The sequence below is a fragment of the Osmerus mordax genome, chromosome 18, assembly GCF_038355195.1.
Source record: "Osmerus mordax isolate fOsmMor3 chromosome 18, fOsmMor3.pri, whole genome shotgun sequence".
Taxonomy (NCBI): Eukaryota; Metazoa; Chordata; class Actinopteri; order Osmeriformes; family Osmeridae; genus Osmerus; species Osmerus mordax.
The window spans coordinates 14265983-14288492 of NC_090067.1; the positions used below are offsets into that span (position 1 = coordinate 14265983).

The 22510-nt window shown below is 47.5% G+C and overlaps 2 protein-coding genes and 1 pseudogene across 5 annotated transcripts; 2 read left to right on the top strand and 1 right to left on the bottom strand.

Annotated features, from left to right (window-relative positions):
- Positions 1-3809, bottom strand: meaf6 (MYST/Esa1-associated factor 6). 4 transcript variants are annotated; one of them, XM_067256006.1, is made up of 9 exons: positions 3666-3776; positions 2925-3040; positions 2751-2838; positions 2596-2641; positions 2244-2430; positions 1183-1212; positions 839-907; positions 618-651; positions 1-451 (listed from the first exon to the last, which is right to left on the bottom strand). In XM_067256006.1, exons 1-9 carry the CDS (start codon positions 3753-3755, stop codon positions 437-439), a joined length of 675 nt encoding a protein of 224 aa, XP_067112107.1. In that variant the 5' UTR covers positions 3756-3776; the 3' UTR covers positions 1-436. The 4 variants fall into 4 exon arrangements, with proteins under 4 accessions (XP_067112107.1, XP_067112108.1, XP_067112109.1 ...); XM_067256007.1 differs by lacking the exon at positions 1183-1212 and having other exon boundaries at positions 3666-3809; XM_067256008.1 differs by lacking the exon at positions 839-907.
- Positions 3810-4143: 334 nt separating this feature from the next.
- On the top strand, positions 4144-6187 carry stpg1 (sperm-tail PG-rich repeat containing 1). The gene is made up of 8 exons (XM_067256010.1): positions 4144-4204; positions 4289-4395; positions 4486-4584; positions 4800-4979; positions 5107-5215; positions 5315-5483; positions 5596-5786; positions 6053-6187. Exons 1-8 carry the CDS (start codon positions 4168-4170, stop codon positions 6124-6126), a joined length of 966 nt encoding a protein of 321 aa, XP_067112111.1. The 5' UTR covers positions 4144-4167; the 3' UTR covers positions 6127-6187.
- Positions 6188-8836: 2649 nt separating this feature from the next.
- LOC136962553 (MAP7 domain-containing protein 1-like) overlaps positions 8837-22510 on the top strand; it is a 22287-nt pseudogene continuing 8613 nt past the window's right edge.

The following is a 22510-nucleotide window of genomic DNA, read 5'->3' on the forward strand; positions in this document are numbered from 1 at the left end:
TCTCTGCATGTTTTATTAAAATGGATGCAAAACAAATTTTGAAATAAAAAAGGTACAAGATGATTTGTGGATAGTCTACAGCTCCAAAACATTTAACAAAATGTCAAACTTGTTTTCCTCCAGACAGATTTTGTGTGTCACATAATAAATACTGAACTATACAATGTGGTGGGAGTTACATATGCAACCTCACCTTGGTCTTTAGCAACATGCAGGACATACACACTTTGGACATGTCTGCCGAAAAAGAATGAAGACAAATCTAGTGATCAAACTGCCGTGAGCTGGGAGATGTTCCATGTCCAGAATGCAAGCTGCAGAAATGAAGACAGCTAACAGTCATACACGAGATCACACAATCCAGTGTCTGTTTCACTGCAGATGCAGAGTCTGGTGTCCAAATCTGGCCTCCTAATCTGGAGAGAAATCCTCTTCATTAAGTAGAATAGTCCTGTAGAGAGATGAGAACATGTCAAATGCCCCTAGAAACACACCCACATTCATTTAGAAACTCAACGACAAGGAATGAATGAGTTACGCCCATTGTGTTTTAACATCCATATGGAATCAAAACTGGGAAAGCATGTGCACACTTAATTAAAACTGGAGAAACTTACCGTCCTAGGTTTCTTGTTCACTTTCATGTCGAACCTTAAAACAGACACACAAACAGGAGGATTTCAGCCTTAGTTTCCAGGTCCCTTCAGGGTTAGTAACACTCAACAGTAACCATGGTAATGACAGACATCAGCACTACAGTAGACTCCAGCTAGAGAGACTAACCCATATGGATCATATGAACAGCTAGGGTGGTTAAAGATGTCTATTAGTACTCCACCTTGGGCCTGCCCATCTCATTTTGGCCGGAAGAGCAGCTTTTTTCATAGCTGGAATAGGGGAACTTGACCTTTGGAATGAAACCCAGGATCAAGAAATAAGCTGAACTTAAACCCCTGTCATAAACAAACGGTATCTACTGGTGAGTTTAGAAAGCTCTCTACCCAAATGTATTATTGAGTGCAACACAGAATACAAACGCATGATTCAAGAGTAAGAGTTATTCAGAATGGCATGAAAAAAAAACTACCAAAGCCAACTATCAGAGCTAGTGTTGAGCGCAGGGAGAACATGGGGTCACAGGATGTAGCACCACAGGAAGCAGGAAGTAAAATTCAGACTTACTCAAAGTCATAATCAAACATGGCAGAAGGGCTGGGGACAGCATTAGGGGAGGAAGAGAGCAGCAGTAGTTAGTACCGGCCCGACTACAGGGTAATGCAGTCTTTCATCATCACCAGTCTAGAAACAGGCATCAGTAAAATGTTCACAATAACCTATGAAGATATTAAGAAATTGGCATAAATTCCTTCCTGAAGACACTTTTCCTAAGGCCCTACAGACATGCCCACTGACCCTCACTGAGGAAGGCACATTAGCATATCCGATATCAGTCTCTGTAGAACACTACTATCAATACCACGGCAAAAAGAACATTCAAATTAATACTGAGAAATGCATTCAGCTTCACCAGATATGAGAAAAATCCATTGTTAGAATTGAAAATGTATTTTTTGCTAGAACACATTTCTTCATTTTTTCTTTTAAATTGCTAACCAGATTTTTTCATACTTCATAAGTAAATTTCAAATGTATATTGATTTTGCAACTGTAAATCACAACCAGGCTCCTTGCATGAGGTGAGGAGTTAATTCAAACCTGAACATGCAATCAGCAGTTAACTAAACAGAGGGCCTGTGATAGCTGAACATAAAGAAATGATTGCTACTGTATTATAACATGAGTGCTCTCAACTCCTCTAATGTTACTGTAATAAAACTCAGTTGGCAGCTGGTTAACCTCCCCAACTACCTGCCAGCTCAGTTACCCAGCATGCACTGAGGGAGGCAACACATCAGCATCACACTAGGAACATGTGAAGTACTGGGTCTTAGTCTATGGGTGTGCGGGGTGTGCTGGTGGTCTAGGGGTGTGTTGGTGGTCTAGGGGTGTGCGGGGTGTGCTGGTGGTCTAGGGGTGTGCGGGGTGTGTTGGTGGTCTAGGGGTGTGCTGGTGGTCTAGGGGTGTGCGGGGTGTGTTGGTGGTCTAGGGGTGTGCTGGTGGTCTAGGGGTGTGCGGGGTGTGCTGGTGGTCCAGGGGTGTGCTGGTGGTCCAGGGGTGTGCGGGGTGTGCTGGTGGTCAAGGGGTGTGCGGGGTGGGCTGGTGGTCTAGGGGTGGGCTGGTACCTGTGCCTGTTCTTGTTCTTCCTCTTCTTGTGACTGCCGTGGTGGCTCCCCGCTGAGGCGGAGGCCTTCTGGGGCTTCAGGTCCTGCAGCGCCGCGTCCGGATCCTCCGTGTCCTCCTGGCTCGGCTCGTTCTCCTGGTTCTGGAGGTCTGGAGACGTGTCGCTCTCTGTACCACTCCCCGGCTCTCCTGAAACACCAGGGGTCACACACACACACACCAGGGGTCACACACACACACACCAGGGGTCACACACACACACACCAGGAGTCACACACAACACCAGCTCATCACACTCAGACCAACACTCCTAGTGGCTGGACTGTGATCATCTGAGGTGAAGTAACAACTCACGCTTCTCATTCATGTGATCCGGTATTCCTCCCAGCGCACATACAGCCTGTTGACAGAGAAAAGGGAAATCTACTTACTAGAGCATCAGATGAGTATTCCACATATGTATCAGGTGAGTCTAGAAGACTGAAAGAGACCCTCCTCAAGGAACTTACCGCAACAGAAGTGACAGAAGACTTGCTGAACAAGCGCTCTGCCTCCTTAAACTTTCTGTTTCTTCTATCAGTCTTGCTGTTAGAGTTCCTACGGTAAAATAACGTGGATGTTACACGGGCATGTATAAATAACTGCTTTATATCTGACCAGTGATTTGTTCATGCCGTACTCACTTTTGGTTGGTGAGGTATCTGTCCCAACCTCTGATTATATTCCCGTACATCTGAGTGTCTTCCAAGTAGCTGCCCTCGAAAGCATATATCTGCCTTTCCAAGTTCACCAATGTTTCCTGAAAAGAGTGTTCAAGTTAAAAAAGAAAAAATGATCACCCATCTAGCTAGCTTCATGTGGTGCACACAAGAAATGTAATAGGCAAACTATGGGAGAAACGCCGGCGTGTGATACGGGACAGAGGGCAGAAAAGAATGGATGCGGTTGTTTGTAGCCGTAGCAGCTAGCTGGCTAGTTAGGAGTTAGCCAGCTTACTACTGCCATGGCGGGATACAGACTGAGAGGCGTTAGGTACTAATAGTAAATTTCTCAAATAATGTAACGTTATTCCTCAGATGGCCGATTGTAGTAACGCTGAAAACTATTTGGCTAGATTGATTATTGTATCTTGCTAATAGTTTTTCTACGGGCCGCGAAGGAAACGACTGTAGAAGGCCGTCGTCGAAATTCGATTGCTAGGTACGTTTGTTTTCATTAGAGTACGGCGCAAGACTTAAAATATCACGTAGTGCAGGCCGCCACAGTGTAACACTGCTGTCTAAACGAACTTACCCAGAAAGGTTTCGTTAGCGGCCTGGCTAACTACGGTACCTGGCTGGATATTTTAGCTCTACAAATGTTACGTCCCACTAGATAAACGGATGAAAAGAAATAACGCGAATTAAAATACATGTTTGGCTTACAGCAAGTTCTTGTTTCCTTTTGACCAGTTCAGACAGCTCCCGACGTGTGTCTGGGATCTGCGGCGGGGTTGCTTTCGCATGCATCGCCATGATGAATGTCTTGACTAAACACAACAGTGGCGCGGCCTAAATGAGACCCGAAACATTGTTTCACCACAGACTGGCGCTAAAGGACAGCGTACCACTACTCTGATTTACAATCCGAATCCTTAGTTCTAGCGTAATAACTTACATTTCCTTCCAGCTCTTTGCATTTACCGAACCAGAAAGTGTACTCATTGTCATGGCAACATATCATAGGAGGATTTTTAGTAGACTACATTCATGTGTTGACTATCTTTCTTCATACACTTTTTCAGTGGTAAGAAAAACGTAATTTCAACAATCTCCGTACTTTTCACCGTTAACATTTATGTTTTGCAGTGTCTTTTATGTTCGTTGGTTTTGTCTCTTCACCACATAAACAAGCATTGCAATTGTTTCCTACAATCTGGTTGAAGCAATGGGGAAAATGCATAGGCCTAAAGGCTTGAAAGAAAGTGAGTGAATGTCAGTTTGCCTGCATTAAATACTTTATATTCTTAAATGTGACGTCTCATAATAGTTATCATACATTGATCCAGGTTACACATCCTCAATACCCACAAAATATCAAACAGTATTCATAAGCAACGAGGAGAAAAAAGGATTCTCTTCACAAACCAAGAGGTTTATTCTAACAGACTGTCAGGTGGGCAACCCAACCAATGATCAATCATGCATGCGATTGCCAAACATCACACAGAACAACCAAGAACTGATTTGCTGTTCTCTGTTTCAGGATGAGAACCCGGGGCCAGGTTCCTACATGTCTCTCAGGCAGGCTGATATTATCAGCCCATCTTACTCCAAGAAAGGCACTGGAGGCCTTGCATCCCAGGTCAGACATGGGCACAGAAATCTCTCTGCACACAGATATCCTCACGTGTTTCTTATCATTATCAGACATGTGAGCTCTCAAATCAGCAAACTTTGCATTTACATTTAGTTTTAATAATGTGAATCCATATTTCGTGACTTCCTGTACATTAAGCATTGTTCAGATGCATTGGTGATTGTGATGTGGATGTTTCACCTGTTGATTCCGTCCTCCAGACTGTCAGGGTCGCCCGCCCCCCTCAGAGGGGGATCCCAGGTCCTAATGCCTACAATCTGCAGTCCTCTCTGATCCAGAGGCACAGCTTCGGCAGGGGGGCTTCCCGAACCTTCAGGCCCCCCGTCGCTATGCAGCTCCAGCAACAACACGAGGCCTCTCCTGGCCCTAACAAATACAAGGTAACTAAGATCTGTATTCTAAGTCATTCAAAGCATTCGTCCTTGTATGAAGTATGAAAATATAAGTAAAAAAAAAAAATCCATGTTACTGAATACAATGTTTATGTTTTTATTTTGTTTATCATAGGTGTGTTTTGATGGAATCCAGAGAAACACCACAGTTTCTGCCAAGTCCGTGTTTTTGTCAAAGACCACACGCAGTTCTTTCACCTTACACTCGAAAGGGCCTTCCCCATGTAAGTGTCTTACACCAAACACGGCCTGTATCTATAATACAGTGCATGATGTTGTGTGTAACCTGCTTGACGCAAGTTATCTTGTGTATGTTGTTCAAGGTCACTACAATGTGAACGATGCTGGAAGTCAGGAAAGCTCCAACATCTCCCTCTCCTGCTTCAGATCTACCACCGCCCGGATCCCCTCCTCAGTGACCCACCAGGGGCCTGGACCTGCCACCTACAGCCCCTACCGCCCCCCAGAGCCCCTGAACAGGACCACCCTACCGTGAGCTCACACACATGATAGCACCATCACGGTCCTATCATCATCATTCTGTTAGGTTTCAAATGATCGTGAGTCGTTGCTTGGAAACCAACCCTCAACACTGTGTTCAAAGGAGGAGGCATTACCTGAGGATATCAGCTGCTCCCGTGACTCCCCCCGGCAACCCCCCCCTCCCCGGCCCCGGGCAGTATGACCTTGGGGTGTATGACCAGCCGTCCAGACACTGCGTCTCCAGCGCTGTGTTCGTGTCGTCCTCCAGTCGATGGCCCAGGGACACGCAGGACCCAGCGGCCCCAGGACCTGGTCTGACTGCCCTCTCCGCTGATACAGATGACACACTATAGGAGCTTTGAGTATCTGTTCAATTAAGGCCGAGATTCACTTGAGTAAATGTAGTAATTTCAAGCCATTTCTCTATTCAAATACTGACTAAAATATGATTTATTTATTTTCCTGAAGACGTGCTAGCCATTGAAGCTTTCATATGTAAACAATAATAGACGCATCCACACAAAATCCATGAAGTTAAAACAATGTCCGATTAATATCAGTGTCCTTTTCCCTTTCAGGTTTCTATGAGCCAGAGAAGATGTCAAAGCAGTCCTTCTTATACAACCACTCCAGGAACTGGATTCCTGCATAAAGCTCTTTGGCAGCACCTGTGTCTATGGGTGTTTGTTTGTGTGAAGTGTTAATCACACACTGCATGGCACTGATTGCAGACCTTTCAGACTAGACTGTGTTTGTGTGACTTGGTATGTGACTACCTAAATATCTATTTCGCAAAACAAATCAACCGGTTTGCTCCTTTGTCTCTATATTCCAAATGGAAAAAAACTGAATTGAGGAATACTAATGTCAAAACATATCTTAGTTATTTTGATAATATACATATTCTTCTAATCCCTATATTGTATAATCTGATCTGAATATGTCTTAAAATAGGATCCACTGGGCAGCAAAGTCCATGTCAGCTGTTAGTACAGTCAGCGTTACAGCCCTCGCAGGAACAACTGGGGGCACTAAACAAGAACACAGCAACTGCCGAGGGCAGGCAGGGGGAGGCCTGTATGTGGACAATGCAGCGGGCATTTGGCATGGGACAGCCATGGACACATCAGGTCCCCTCCAATCACTTCCCCTCCTCCAGTCGTCCAGTCCTTGTGTACAGATCTGAGTACTGTCAGAAGGAAAGGGAATCAGACTATTGTCGCAGTCTTACATTTGGAGAATGATGTGATGAGGAGAAACAGATTTCAGGAGGAATGTTTTTTTGATTAAAGTGTGGGGACCATCTGCTTGTGAAAAAGCAGTTGGAGGTTTTTCCAAGCTCACATTCTCAGTGTTGTCTGTCTTGATACCCTGACAACTGCAGACATGCTTCACTCCCACACTGCAACAGCTGATACTTAGAGATATCTGGTCATATGGTTACAGTATCAAGAAACACATATCTGAACTCCATTAAGGAAATGCCCAATGTGGTTATTCATCTGTTGTAGTGTCACAATTAACCACATAACCTTAGGAATGCTCTGAGATTCAGGATCTCTGAAAGTCAAAGGGTGCAAGTATAAACATGTTAATTCAAAAGAGCATGTTTGCCTTTTGACATCAGGACAGGACTGGATTTGGTGGATTTGAGGAGAAACTGTGTGTATGTTTCTCAATGGCAAATGGACTATATGTCTTTGATTCTGTGACACTTGTGGAAATGTGGCTTTCCGACCATAAACTTGACAGTTATGTAGAATCTTACTCAGTTGTCACATTGTCGGCCAACAAGCTCTGACAATCTTCAACACAACATTCTAATTGATCAAGTAAGAGAATACAGATGACAGACAAAAGAATAAACAGCATTGACCTTTCAATGTATCACTTCACTTTGTCTTGAAGTAACTGAGAATGGAAAGAGAAATGTAGGGAGGTGAGAATAGCTTGTATCTATAAAATAGAGATAACCTGAAAGAGGCAAGGACATCTCAATTGCATGATAACTAATCGTATCAACTCAGGTTATTTCTGTTGCTTGGCTAGATATCTGTGAATTGGAGGTGTAATTTGTGGAGCAGTACTATTATTTCAAAAGGATTGCATAACACGCTCTGTGATGCCAGAAATATTTCCGTAATGGGAGCACAGAGTCTTAACGAGAAGGCCAAAACTCTAAGTTTCATCCTAAATAATCAAGAGTTGAAACCAGTTACTGTTACACTTCTTCTGAATTACTCCAGTTTTATTACATGGCTGAATGCATGTTGTATGTGTCGATTCACAGTCAGGTGGATAGTTTGCCTCCTTAACTAACAAGTCGGCTTCTTGTGAACTTCCAGGTTTAACACAAACACCCCAGTCAGTTCATGCCTTTACCGTCAGCACTGTCGGATGGTCGTCATCAGATCAACAAAGAACCTCTTCATTGATCCGGCTCGTCTCCCTAAGAGCTGACTGGGGAACATAAAGGGGGTGATTTGTGGGTGAGGGAGAAGATGCAGAGGGACCTCAGTCTGGATGTGTTCCTGCCCTGGCTCGAGCACAGAGGATGTGAGCCCTGGGGATTCATCATGACTTGACCAGTTCTATTTTGATCCTGTAAATGGCAGCAATACGAACATGATCTGGCCTGGGCCCGAGCATGCTGCTTGATCATTACATGAGTGTGTGTAGAAGCTTAGCAGAAAAGTGTTGGATTGCTGGACAGTAGTGTTGGTATTTTGTAAATGTTCCGATTTTGATAATACAGGCAGATGTACAGAGTGTGCTGTATTATGTGATCATTTTGCAACAATTGTGTCTGTGTGTGTGTATGAAAATACTTCTTGTGAACAGCCACCTGACTCCCGCATGAGTCAGGTGGCTGAGCAATTTCAACGTTCAACCCCATTCATTTTCAGTGTTTCCGAAGCACGTTTGCTAGCAAGTTTATCAAATGACTGCATTTCCCACCAAAATGTAAACACATTAGTGTCTTATCAATTCAGTTAAAGTTATCAAGGCAAACATTTTGTAATGTGTAAACCTTGCCCCTCGCCCAGGGCACCAGATGTGCTAGGACCGCCACTGCCTGCTGTGACAGTACAGTCTTCTTTTTAATAGCCATTAGGCTACTGACAAACAAAACTGATATTATTATAATAGAGTATGGATATTTGATTGAATTGAACCATTCCTCATTTGGGGGTCTGTGTGTGATCCAGTTAGACCCCCAAATCTGTCCCCCCAATAAAGTCCCTAATTAGTTCACCATAATTTGCCTCCCCCTCCCCCAGCAGCTAATGGTACGGTCTGTAGGAGAAGCAGCGGTTTTCCCTCATGGACATTCAGTATGTAGCCCTAGAAGGCACAAGCCCAGCCCAGACCCGGGGACTCACCACGTTGCTGAGTTCCTATTTTTCCGAAAGGACATTCGCAATTATAAAGAGGAACCGAGTGCGACCCACGTAGAGCACTTTATTTTACGGATATTCATTTTTCCTGGATTTCAGATGACTTTATAGCGCGTATTTATCATATTTTTCTCTGCTTTTTTGGTTTGGATTTACGAAGGGCGTGTATGTGATCTGTGTCGGGAGTTTTGTCTCCTGACTGTACTTCGATACATTGAGGAATGACATCAACTGGAAAATAACACCGAATCGCATGAATGGAGAACATGGAAATCAACGTTCTGGAGAATAATTTTGAGAAGAAACTAACACTAACGGAAAAATGTGAGTTGTCGCATTATGAAACAAACATAGGCTACGCCAAAATGTAGAATGTGGGGTAACGGTTAAGGTATCTGATAACGTGTCTTCATTTCAGGCTTGTGACGGGTAAACGTGTTCCCTAATGTTGTCCCTAATGGGTTAGGGCTGTCAAAAACAAAAGGTAGTCCGTGCATGGCAAATATTGAATTTTCATGCAACACGATCTTATTCGATTTTGCGACGTTCACAACCATGACGCCATAAAACTATAATAAAAAAATATATATAACAGTGAAATTAAACAAACAATCAAACTGTTGCTTATGACCACCAAAGCTCAAAAACAGCCATTTTTGTTGTTGTGTATTTCCACCCAGGGACCTCTAAACGTGTAGTTTGTCAACCACAGCAGCTATCCCAGAACACTGTCTCAGTTGCTGCCACAAGGTTAAATGGCCCATACCGTCAGAACCATCGACAGGATGGCCACTGTAATTGATACTAAAGGTGATTCAAAACAAACGACAAACGAACATCAGTAAGCGTTAATTCGTGAATATGATTGAAGTGTGTCAGCATTTTATATCTCACATCAAGGATGTGGAGAAGGATCTGATTTGATACTATAAACAAAAAAAATACACTATAGAAAGGCAGTGTGTATATCCCTCCATCTTGCCTCCTGTGTTGGTTCTGCTGGTCTAGTCTCCAGATGAACAGAGAATGGTTGTCCATCTTAAGCATTCCCCGAGCAGAAAGTCTGGCTGTCGTCAGTTCAGAGTAATTGTGAGTTGATGTGTCCAAATGATCTCCGCCAACAATCTATCTGTGTCTATATAATCTGCAGACAGAAATATGTATTGACAAACCACTCAGTTATGATTCAAGGGTGTTTAGGTGCCACATGGCCTCACACCTGAGTCCAGAGCCAGTGATGTTCAAGATGGTAATAACTTTGCACAGTGACCTAAGTTAGTACAAGCGTGATGTAACCAGATACTGTAATTATAGAGAGAGGCAGAAACGCTAGGTAAACAGACTTGCCCTTGTCATTTTCTTTCACTGCTTGTGCAGTACCAGACTCTGTCTTCGCAGGTCCATCCAAACCCATATCACATGTGTTTCTTCAGGGGAGTGAGGACAACCGACCACCAGCCTAATGCACTGACACAGTCCCACATGACGGCTGTCATCCTCCATACTTCTCCAGGCTCACTCAACCAGGACTGGAGTCAAACCACAGGGGGCTTTCCTGCCTGGTCTCTGCCCCTCTTAAAGGACCAGGGCACAGAGACAGGACCAGGCTGCCTGGTCTCTGCTCCTCTTAAAGGACCAGGGCACAGAGACAGGACCAGGCTGCCTGGTCTCTGCTCCTCTTAAAGGACCCGGGCACAGAGACCAGGACCAGGTCCTCTGGTGTGATAACGGGAGGTGCGTTGGTGGTGAGAGCAAGTGAAAGATGCTGCTCACAATGGCTGACGCATCGTCTTCCCTCCTAAGACGATTAGCCTACCTTCTAACACAGACAGACGTTGTTTGAACTTGTGTGGTGTATTGCCATTGAGTTTCTTAGCAGCCATTGTAAATATGCTGTTTACGTAGCTAACGGCATGGGCTTACTTCTGGCATCAGTGGTTGAACATGTCTGAACTAGTTTTCCTCAACAGACCCCAGACGTTCTGTCAAAACTGGAGTCAGAAGTGTTCTGCTGTGGGATGGGCATGACTGTAAACACCCATATCTGCTCCTCCTGTCTCCCACTCAGTGTTTAGGGCACATATTCATCTGCTCAGATGCCCTGGAGAAAGAGAATTCGACCCTCAACTCGTTCTCTATTCAATTGAACCCCTAATTTGCCTCTCTCCCTTTCTCAATCTTTAAAAGGAAGTAAAACTATAAAGCCCTTTGTTCTTTTTTCATGAATGTTTCAACACCTCGGAAAGCTGTCTCAAAATGATACTGAGCTGCAGATTCTGTAGGAGTGTGTATTTAACATATTATTTGATTCTTGCTGCTGAAATAGAGGAGAGGATTTTGTGTTCAGTTAGACAAGTCCTCAGTGTTTCTGTGTCCAGGGGGCTGTGTGTTTGTACATGTGAGAGAAGAGCAGAGAGGGGGGAGGGGTAAGGGTGTGGATTGGGCTGGTTACAACATGTGCCATTATTCCAGAGCCTTGTATTGGCTGTGGTACAGAGGGGACAGCAGACGAGGACTGCTGTAGTCAGTTGAGCTGGACTGGTGAGGGAGGAGAGAGAGAGAGAGGTTGAGCTGGACTGGTGAGGGAGGAGAGAGAGGTTGAGCTGGACTGGTGAGGGAGGAGAGAGAGAGAGGTTGAGCTGGACTGGTGAGGGAGGAGAGAGAGAGAGGTTGAGCTGGACTGGTGAGGGAGGAGTGAGAGAGAGAGGTTGAGCTGGACTGGTGAGGGAGGAGTGAGGGAGAGCGGTTGAGCTGGACTGGTGAGGGAGGAGAGAGAGAGCGGTTGAGCTGGACTGGTGAGGGAGGAGAGAGAGAGAGTGGGTGGAAGGCTATGCAGTATTTCTCAGGCAGACAGAACAACTCCACGTCAGCAAGCAGCCCAGATGGTATAAATCAGGGCCATGACACTGACCTCTCACACAGGAAGTGCAGGAAATGCTCCTTCCTGTCGGCTATGGAGGAGGAGGAAGCCCTAGTCTTGACATGCTGATAGCACATCCACATTCTGCTCATGGTTCTGTCCCCAAAGCAAATTAAGATGATCATAATTGTGCTATTATTCAAATCCCTAACTCTTTCAATGTCAGAGTCATCCCATTTTAGGAGTAGTGAATTAGATGTATTTTCCCCCAAAAATTCAAACAGACTTTTCTTCAAAGTTTACACAGAGAGAACCACTGCTGTAGGCCACACAGACACACTACAGGAAGGAGAAACACAAAGACATGTTTCTGTCCCGTAGTCCCCATGCCTACACACACACACACACACACTTTCTGAAGGGCCACCGCCCCGGCTGTAAACCTAGGGTGTGTGATTTGGTTTATTTGTTATTGTTCAAAGACAATTAGATGTTTGTGCGCAATAATCCTGTTGTAGCAGAAAAATGGGGTCACAAGGAGACAACAACAAACAAGACAATGCCTCTCTCTTCCTCTCATGTTAGTTTAGTGCTATACTATACACATGAATGCAGAGTTATTACTTGTTACTTAACAGATAACTATTGTACTGTTCCATCTTTTGATTGAGCTGGCTGCTTTGTGTGTTGTAAAGTGCTAGTTTTATGACGGCTTGGGTTCTTGAAGAAGCTGCTCAACATGCTAACGTTTGTCTGGTTTGGTACAGGTTTGTTTTGAGGTCCTCTGAACCTCAGCTGTGGTCTTCTCTCTCCTCTGAGCTTCAGCTGCACTGAAGGCCAGTTCACACTGCCCCATCACACCAACACACACCAGCACACACCAGCACACACCAGCACACACCAACACACACCAACACACACCAGCACACACCAGTTGTTGGGTTGTGATGTAAATGTAAATGTAATGTGTTGGTTTGGTGTGATGTGCCTGTTGGTGTTTGTTGGGGCAGTGTGAGAATGACAGTTATATCTCCAAACGTTCTAGACCCAACAGCCAACAGGAGAATGTTTGGTGGACGTTGTTGGGGTGGTGTGAACTGGCCTAATAGTGACCTGGCCTTCTCTATATCCTTGGGGGTAACAATTGTCCTGCCATGAAAGTTTACTGTAATTAATGTTCACTGCGGTTGAATAAATGTGCTAGATTTCTTGCTTTGCATATAGTTAAAGAAGACTATCTCTTTCATGAATTTGATTTATTTGCTTAAGCAGCGACATTCAAGATCTACTTTACTGAAACTAGCTTGAAATGGTGATCATCTTTGAATGAGCTGCATTAGGATGTTTACTTAATGATCATCTTGAAGACCCAGATAGTTGCAGACACTTGTTGTTAGTGATTGTGATGCTAATTGGGCTATTCCAGGCTTGTGCTTTCTTGCCAAACCCTGGGGGAGGGATCTCCAGCTGTGCACAACCACTTCCTGTCCTGCTCTCTCTCTACCCAGGATGCATTGTGGTTGTTTTTGTTGACGTAGTCTCAGTGGGGCCATCAACAGTTGCCGCCATTCTGGAGCTTTGATGTATGTCTGCAGAAAGACAGTGTGGAAGTGTGTGCCTGTTATCTGGACTCTCTCTCACACACACACACACACACACACAGTCGTACGTCCATGCGCACACCCCCCCACCCCCAAACACACCACCCTGGTCACAGGACTGGAGGTCTAATATTAGAGTGCTGCTGAAGGGTGAGACTGGGTCCTGACAGGGCACATGGCTTCCTGTAGTCCTGCGCAGGCCAGGGGAGAGACTGGTTCTGCTTAGATATCCTGACCTGGATGTGGAGCGGACTGCGAATGTGCTCTGGAAGCACAGGTGATAGGGACCCAGGACACTGACACAAAGAGAAACATGTCTCGTGAGTGAGGCGTGAAAAGGGACCACCGCAGGGATGTCGTTAAAACAAAGCGGTGAGACGTCTTTTGAGGCCAGTAAATTGATTAGCTCCCAAGTCCCTTAACAACGCCTGCCTGCTGGCTTCCCCCTGTTAGCTACATTGAGCGTCAACAGAACACAACAACAACCTTCAACGTCCATCCTCACCCTGTGTCTGCTGTGTGTCTGCTGTGTCTCTCTCTCCCAGCCTCAGCCTGTGTGTCTGCTGTGTCTCTCTCTCCCAGCCTCAGCCTGTGTCTGCTGTGTCTCTCTCTCCCAGCCTCAGCCTGTGTCTGCTGTGTCTCTGCTGTGTGTCTGCTGTGTGTCTGCTGTGTCTCTCTCTCCCAGCCTCAGCCTGTGTCTGCTGTGTCTCTGATGTGTCTCTGCTGTGTGTCTGCTGTGTCTCTCTCTCCCAGCCTCAGCCTGTGTGTCTGCTGTGTCTCTGCTGTGTGTCTGCTGTGTGTCTGCTGTGTGTCTGCTGTGTCTCTCTCTCCCAGCCTCAGCCTGTGTGTCTGCTGTGTGTCTGCTGTGTGTCTGCTGTGTGTCTGCTGTGTGTCTGCTGTGTCTCTCTCTCCCAGCCTCAGCCTGTGTCTGCTGTGTCTCTGCTGTGTGTCTGCTGTGTGTCTGCTGTGTGTCTGCTGTGTGTCTGCTGTGTCTCTGCTGTGTCTCTGCTGTGTGTCTGCTGTGTGTCTGCTGTGTGTCTGCTGTGTCTCTCTCTCCCAGCCTCAGCCTGTGTCTGCTGTGTCTCTGATGTGTCTCTGCTGTGTGTCTGCTGTGTCTCTCTCTCCCAGCCTCAGCCTGTGTCTGCTGTGTCTCTGCTGTGTGTCTGCTGTCTCTATCTCCCAGCCTCAGCCTGTGTCTCTGCTGTGTCTTGCTGCTTCCCTCTCTCTCTCCCCCGCAGCCCCACAATCTAAGGTCACCTTCTCTCCGCTCTCCCAGAAACAGCCTCACGCCGCTCAGCACCTCTGAAGGAGCGTCTGTTTGATCCCGTCACCAGCTTTCTTACGGTCGGCTGCGGTCAGCATTGGATTCATTTAGCAGATGTTTTTATCCAGAGGGGCACACAGAGGGGGCTTTGGACCCGTGTCCTCTTGATCTGCAGGTAAATCCTCTAACCACTGAGCCTTACCTCTGAGCTTTTGTCACACTCCGGGACCCCACGTCTGGAGATGAGGTCATCAGGATGAGGTCATCAGGATGAGGTCATCAGGATGAGGTCATGGGTCTGGGTGTCAGAGCCTGTCTCCAACACGCCCTCTCTGTTTACATTCTGTCTCCCAGCCTCGATGCCTGCTGTGGACCTCCTCCTGCACCCTGCCTCGAAACACCTCCACACTACTCTCCTCCTACACCTCCACACTCCTCTCCTCCTTTCCTCTCCTCCTACACCTCCACACTCCTCTCCTCCTGCATCTCCACACTCCTCTCCTCCTACACCTCCACACTCCTCTCCTCCTACACCTCCACAGTCCTCTCCTTCTACATCTCCACACTCCTCTCCTCCTACACCTCCACACTCCTCTCCTTCTACATCTCCACACTCCTCTCCTCCTACACCTCCACACTCCTCTCCTCCTACACCTCCACACTCCTCTCCTCCTACACCTCCACACTCCTCTCCTCCTACACCTCCACACTCCTCTCCTCCTACACCTCCACACTCCTCTCCTCCTACACCTCCACACTCCTCTCCTCCTACACCTCCACACTCCTCTCCTTCTACATCTCCACACTCCTCTCCTCCTACACCTCCACACTCCTCTCCTCCTACACCTCCACACTCCTCTCCTCCTACACCTCCACACTCCTCTCCTCCTACACCTCCACACTCCTCTCCTTCTACATCTCCACACTCCTCTCCTCCTACACCTCCACACTCCTCTCCTCCTACACCTCCACACTCCTCTCCTCCTACACCTCCACACTCCTCTCCTCCTACACCTCCACACTCCTCTCCTCCTACACCTCCACACTCCTCTCCTCCTACACCTCCACACAGTTTTTTTTATTTTTTATATCAAACATTATATGATGAAAACAGAGGATGGGGGAGATGTTGAATTATTAATGATACATTACTGATTCATGAGTGGTTGTATATCGGCAGTGTGGCTTCATGGTGGTTAAAACCCTAGGTGGACGGATTCTGTTGGGGAGACTAGCTTCTCGTCTCCCTCATCCTCCCAGTCCTCTGCTTGGCTGACCTCACGCTCACACGCAGTCCCTCCTCACCTGGGGGGGGAGGGGGAGGGGGGACCCTTCTGATGTCAAGTACTTCCTGCACTTGGATTTGTCAAGTGCTTCCATTCATGGATTGGAATACAAATGATCTGTTTACTTAGTTTTATGATGCAGACTGTTCAGGTGGCTGTAAGACCTGTAAGTCAGGTGGCTGAGCGGTTAGGGAGTCGGGCTAGTAATCTGAAGGTTACCGGTTCGATTCCCTGCCGTGCAAAATGACGTTGTGTCCTTGGGCAAGGCACTTCACCCTACTTGCCTCGGGGGAATGTCCCTGTACTTACTGTAAGTCGCTCTGGATAAGAGCGTCTGCTAAATGACTAAATGTAAGACGAGCTACTGCCTGATAAGATGTTGATGTTTACAGAGTGTGGTGAGGATGCTTCCCTTCCCACAGCTACTCACCCAGACAGTCTGACTCTCTAGAGCCTTCTCTGCACAGGTCTCTGGGTTTCTGTACAGCAAGCAGTTGCTGTTGCTCTTTCCACACACACACACACACACACACACACACACACACACACACACACACACACACGCATGCAGACACACACACATAAACAGGACACAATGCCTAATTTCACATGCACACACACGGTAAGCTTCACATTCATGTGCACACACACATGCACACACATACACATACACACACATACACATACACAAGGGAAACGCACATACCAGGGATGCCTGAGGTGGGTCTGACCCAGATCTACTGTGCTCTCACAGACGACATACCCTACACACACACACATGCACACACACACACACATATGCACAGCCTCCTTTGTAGGCACCGGCCTGCTTCATATCACATAGTTGCTGTTCAGCTGCTGTCATCTCACTCTTAGTAACACTGGGATTCTCTTATTGAGCGCTGGTTCTTTAACTCTCATTAATGCTGTGGTTCTTTAACTCTTATTAATGCTGTGGTTCTTTAACTCTTATTAATGCTGTGCTTCTTTAACTCTTATCAATGCTGTGGTTGTCAGCTGAAAAGATCCCTGGATCTACAGTGATGATCCACCTTGTATTTATTTCACCTGCCTTGTTTGTAGTCAGCTATGGAACAACCCCTCCGTGTGCTGTCAGAAGAACAGACACGAGGCAGAGGCCCAGGGTGTCTCAAGGTACCAGAGAGCTGGTGTGTAAGGTACCAGAGAGCTGGTGTGTAAGGTACCAGAGAGCTGGTGTGTAAGGTACCAGAGGGCTGGTGTGTAAAGGTACCAGAGGGCTGGTGTGTAAGGTACCAGAGGGCTGGTGTGTAAAGGTACCAGAGGGCTGGTGTGTAAGGTACCAGAGGGCTGGTGTGTAAAGGTACCAGAGGGCTGGTGTGTAAGGTACCAGAGGGCTGGTGTGTAAGGTACCAGAGGGCTGGTGTCTCAAGGTACCAGAGGGCTGGTGTGTAAGGTACCAGAGGGCTGGTGTGTAAAGGTACCAGAGGGCTGGTGTGTAAAGGTACCAGAGGGCTGGTGTGTAAAGGTACCAGAGAGCTGGTGTGTAAGGTACCAGAGGGCTGGTGTGTAAGGTACCAGAGGGCTGGTGTGTAAAGGTATCAGAGGGCTGGTGTGTAAGGTACCAGAGGGCTGGTGTGTAAAGGTATCAGAGGGCTGGTGTGTAAGGTACCAGAGGGCTGGTGTGTAAGGTACCAGAGGGCTGGTGTGTAAAGGTATCAGAGGGCTGGTGTGTAAGGTACCAGAGGGCTGGTGTGTAAGGTACCAGAGGGCTGGTGTGTAAGGTACCAGAGGGCTGGTGTGTAAAGGTATCAGAGGGCTGGTGTGTAAAGGTACCAGAGGGCTGGTGTGTAAGGTACCAGAGGGCTGGTGTGTAAAGGTACCAGAGGGCTGGTGTGTAAGGTACCAGAGGGCTGGTGTGTAAGGTACCAGAGAGCTGGTGTGTAAGGTACCAGAGGGCTGGTGTGTAAGGTACCAGAGAGCTGGTGTGTAAGGTACCAGAGGGCTGGTGTGTAAAGGTATCAGAGGGCTGGTGTGTAAGGTACCAGAGGGCTGGTGTGTAAGGTACCAGAGGGCTGGTGTGTAAAGGTATCAGAGGGCTGGTGTGTAAAGGTACCAGAGGGCTGGTGTGTAAGGTACCAGAGGGCTGGTGTGTAAGGTACCAGAGGGCTGGTGTGTAAGGTACCAGAGAGCTGGTGTGTAAAGGTATCAGAGGGCTGGTGTGTAAAGGTACCAGAGGGCTGGTGTGTAAGGTACCAGAGGGCTGGTGTGTAAGGTACCAGAGAGCTGGTGTGTAAGGTACCACAGCAAAACGTTGCTGGTCCCTTTTATGGTTCACATTCTCCGTAGGGTGCTTTGCCACTATTTATAACTTGTGTGTTTGTCAGAGTGGCACAGGAACCTGAGCTGGCTGGAGGGGGGGGGGGGGGATTGTGGGGGGGATTGTGTGGGAACAGGGGGAATCTGTGTCTGTGTGCTGATTGGCATGTTGAACAGGCACATTACTGGAAGTTGTGAATATTAAATGCTATATGGACTTCTATAGTGTTACAGTAATGAGACATGCAGTCATTAGAGCTTCACCATAAAACAGGCCAAAGCTGGATCATATGCACGATTACATGTGAACAACATCCATCAGTTTTGCAAAGACCATGTCCTCCAACCCTGCTGCACTGTCGTACAGTACAGCACTCCCCTCAGGTTCATAGGTCATGTCAGAACTCCAGGAGTCAAACATGACACTCTCTACGTCTCTCAGTGTGTCTTGGTCATGTTCCTGTTTCTCTGCAGGAACATCAGAATGGGGTCAGGGTTAGAGCTGGGGGATGTAGTGTGTGCTGATCTCTTCCTGGGCTGGAGCCAGACCGCGTTGTGCTCCCTGCTCACTGCTCTGAAGGTGAAGGAGACGTCCAGATCTGCTTGTTTACAGTCTGAGCCAATGCTCCAATAATCATTCTCATCCCCAAAAAATATTTTATATGTAAAATGTACTTAAAAAATCCTTATTTATTCACTGAAACCTTTATTTCATTGATCAGCTCACACACCAGCGATGTGTTCTCTGCCTTCCTCAGGGTGGTCTGGCGGGGATGGTCAGGGGGGCAGCTGGAGGGGGGCAGCTGGAGGGGGGCAGCTGGAGGGGGGCCAGGTAGCAGGGTTGTTTACAGAGCTCTGTGAGCGTTTGGTCTGGTCTGCTTTCACGCTCCATCTGCCCTCTGTTAGTAACAAAGCTGGAGCACAGATCTCTCCTCTCACCCTGCTGGTCTTTCTTCTCCTGTTCTCTCCTCCCCTCTCTCTCCTCCCCTATCTCTCTCTTCCCCGATCTCTCTCTCCGCCTATCTCTCTCTCTCTCTCTCTGCCTGTATCTAGATACCTATCATCTGCTGCTGTCTCACTTCCTCATTCTGTCTGCAGATTTCTGCTTTTCTCGTATCTCCTCTCCTTCTCTCTCTCTCTCTCTCTCTCTCTCTCTCTCTCTCTCTCTCCTCTCTCTCTCTCTCTCTCTCTCTCTCCTCTCCTCTCTCTCTCTCTCTCTCTCTCTCTCTCTCTCTCTCTCTTCATGCTTGCATGACGCGGGGCAGTTAGTCACTGTGCTCCACACCACAGTGGACATCAGATCAGGAATGAGAAGCGAAGGCTGCAGTCTTAACTTTAAGTGCTGCATAATGACACAGTGTGCTGTGCTCCCTCCCCAGGCTGAGATGAATGCAGAGGAGGGACAGGCAGCATTAATCATCCAGACTCCTAACTGTTTCGTCAGCACTTTCTGGTTCCAAAGAGGTCTTTTGAAATTGGCTCATTTAGCGAAACGACGAACCACTGCATCCACAAGCTCCCTATGTTCCCCCTCCTTCTAGCTCTGTCTGTTCCCCCTCCTTCTAGCTCTGTCTGTTCCCCCTCCCTCTAGCTCTGTCTGTTCCCCTCCCTCTAGCTCTGTCTGTTCCCCCTCCCTCTAGCTCTGTCTGTTCCCCCTTCCTCTAGCTCTGTCTGGTTCCCCCTCCCTCTAGCTCTGTCTGTTCCCCCTTCCTCTAGCTCTGTCTGTTCCCCCTCCCTCTAGCTCTGTCTGTTCCCCCTCCCTCTAGCTCTGTCTGTTCCCCCTCCCTCTAGCTCTGTCTGTTCCCCCTCCCTCTAGCTCTGTCTGTTCCCCCTCCTAGCTCTGCTGTCTGACTGCTGTTCAGACATGTCCACCTGTGAAGGTGAATCAGAGGGAGGTGCTGTCTCCTGTAACTGGGTCATCGGATGCTCCTGAATCTAACGAACGATTAAGAGGGATATGGTATTAAGGGGGGGGGGGTGGGGGGGGGGGGGGGGGAATTAAGATTGTACATGGTATAATTTATTCATTTAGTAGATGTGTTAATCCAAAGCAACGTTCAAGCTGCATATATATCGTAGAAGTGATGCGTTGGAGTTTGACTGCGTGTGCAACTTCTCATCCAGTGATTTGATTCCAGACGTATCCCTCCCTCCCCCTGCAGGTGCGCCCTCCCCCCTGGCCTCCCCCCGTCCAGAGCCCCACCCTGAGGGAACTGCAGAGTCCAGGAGACTCGGCCATCCACAGAGCCCTCCACCATCACAGACCTCTCCCCCAACACAGACTCCTGCCTGCTGTCCAGCACACAGCCCTCCACCAGGACCGACGCCCGGCCGGCCACCCCGGGCACCAGCCCGCAGCCCAGGAAAGGTAGGGCTGATTAGTGCAAGGGGGATTGGGAGGTGGTAAAGATGAACTTTATGAATAGGATTTTCCCAGATTATTCCCGACTCTAACGAGTCAGGCTTGGTAGGAGCCCTGGGAATTCCTTTGATGATGTACATGGAAAGACAGAGAGAGAGAGACAGAGAGAGATGCAGTGAAAGAAATGAGAGAGGAGGGGGGAGAAGATGGTTGCCATGGTGACCATCCCTGCTGTTCTGGTTTTCTTGGCTGGAGAGAGAGAGAGAGAGAGAGAGAGAGAGAGAGAGAGAGAGAGAGAGAGAGAGAGAGAGAGAGAGAGAGAGAGAGTGTGAGTGTGAGTGTGAGTGTGAGTGTGAGTGTGAGTGTGAGTGTGAGTGTGAGTGTGAGTGTGAGTGTGAGTGTGAGTGTGAGTGTGAGTGTGAGTGTGAGTGTGAGTGTGAGTGTGAGTGTGAGTGTGAGTGTGAGTGTGAGTGTGAGTGTGAGTGTGAGTGTGAGTGTGAGTGTGAGTGTGAGTGTGAGTGTGAGTGTTCTGGACAGTTCTCCATGAGAGGACCATGACAGGAATCTCTCTTCTCCACACTCCTGTTTTTACAATCAACTGGCTTTTCTTTATCTTTACACAAAGTTGAATGTACAGATAATGTTTCAGATCGCACTGTCTCTCTGCTGGCTGCTTCTCCTCAGTCTCCTCCTGCAGCATCTGACCTTCAGAGGGTACCGCTTCATGATGCAAATACAAACCCCGCTGCTACCTCCAGTTGAGACGTTTTAAAAGTGTTGGATGCAGGATGACATGTTGTGAACTGACCCTATAACACCTGCTCTCTGATCCCAGATGGGATGAACTCTGAGCAGAGACAGAAGCTGGCCAAGGAGCGGAGAGAGGAGCGCGCCAAGTATATAGGTGAGACTTGAGGGGGCACCTGAGGGGCACCTGAGGGGGAACCTGAGGGGGAACCTGAGGGGGCAAGACCAACACATGTGCATCCTTTTGCTGTCTCACGAGGTATGAAAGGCAGATGATTACACACCAAGCTGAAGTTGTCTCTGCTGTGTTACTGTGTGTGTTTGGAGGCCCTAAGTGTGTCGTCCACACAGACCCCAGCTAGCAAGAGATGTGACTGGATGTAGCGCTCAGTAACTGACCTCTGACTTCTGACATGATGTATGTTGACCTTGTTGTTGTCTTTCTCTCTGCTGCTTCAGAACAGCAGACCCAGCTGCAAGGTAAGACAGGCAGCATGTAGTCTAGACCAGTCATCCCCTCATAGCTCCTGCTCGTCACGTTGTCACAGCCAACATTAATTTGTCGTTGCTTCTGGTATCGTATTCTTTTCCTCCCTTTATTCAGTTTTGATGTTAGTTTGTTTTGCTGTATGCATCCCTGACACATCCCTGACACATCCCTGACATATCCCGGACACATCCCTGACATTCATGTGAAAACGTTCATTAGGTTGGATTGGTTTATTCCTTATGATGTTTTATGGACGTTGATTGTGCAGAGTACTATATGGGCAGGAGAGCAAACGTTTTGAGATCTTGTGAGCGTAATCTTCAGAGGTGTTCCACTGTCCTGCCATCTCTCTGTCGCTCCATCATCTCTCATGTCCACAGATCCTCCTCAGAACGGCTGTACAGGACCAGTCATGAGGGTTTATTACTGTCAGATTCTTGATATAACTCTGCTGATGTGTTAGAACCGCCTCCTTCCCCCGGTGAGACTGGGGTCAGAAGCCAAACCTTTCCCAGCTGAGAGGCTCCATATCTCACTAAGACTCAGAGCGTAAAGAATTGCCGGTTATTTCCATGAAGCCAGCCGTGTCTTTCAGACAGATTACATTTAATTACTTCTTTCATTAGTGCTATTAAAGTGGCCTGTGCTTTAGTGGCCAGTACTGTCTCCTCCTGATAACAGCTCCTCTGTCCATCTGTTCCCTCCAGATTAGCCTGCTGCTATGGAACTC

Bases quoted from the DNA above. Each gene is read 5' to 3' on its own strand.
- meaf6 (XM_067256006.1), bottom strand. From the start codon at position 3,755: ATGGCGATGCATGCGAAAGCAACCCCGCCGCAGATCCCAGACACACGT. The intron at 2,642-2,750 runs GTAAGTTCCTTG...CTCTGTCAACAG, and splicing joins CTTCTGTCACTTCTGTTGCG to GCTGTATGTGCGCTGGGAGG. The intron at 652-838 runs GTGGAGTACTAA...GTCTGTTTTAAG, and splicing joins ATGAGATGGGCAGGCCCAAG to GTTCGACATGAAAGTGAACA.
- stpg1 (XM_067256010.1), top strand. From the start codon at position 4,168: ATGGGGAAAATGCATAGGCCTAAAGGCTTGAAAGAAA. The intron at 5,216-5,314 runs GTAAGTGTCTTA...ATGTTGTTCAAG, and splicing joins CTCGAAAGGGCCTTCCCCAT to GTCACTACAATGTGAACGAT. The intron at 5,787-6,052 runs GTCTGACTGCCC...TTTCCCTTTCAG, and splicing joins CCCAGCGGCCCCAGGACCTG to GTTTCTATGAGCCAGAGAAG.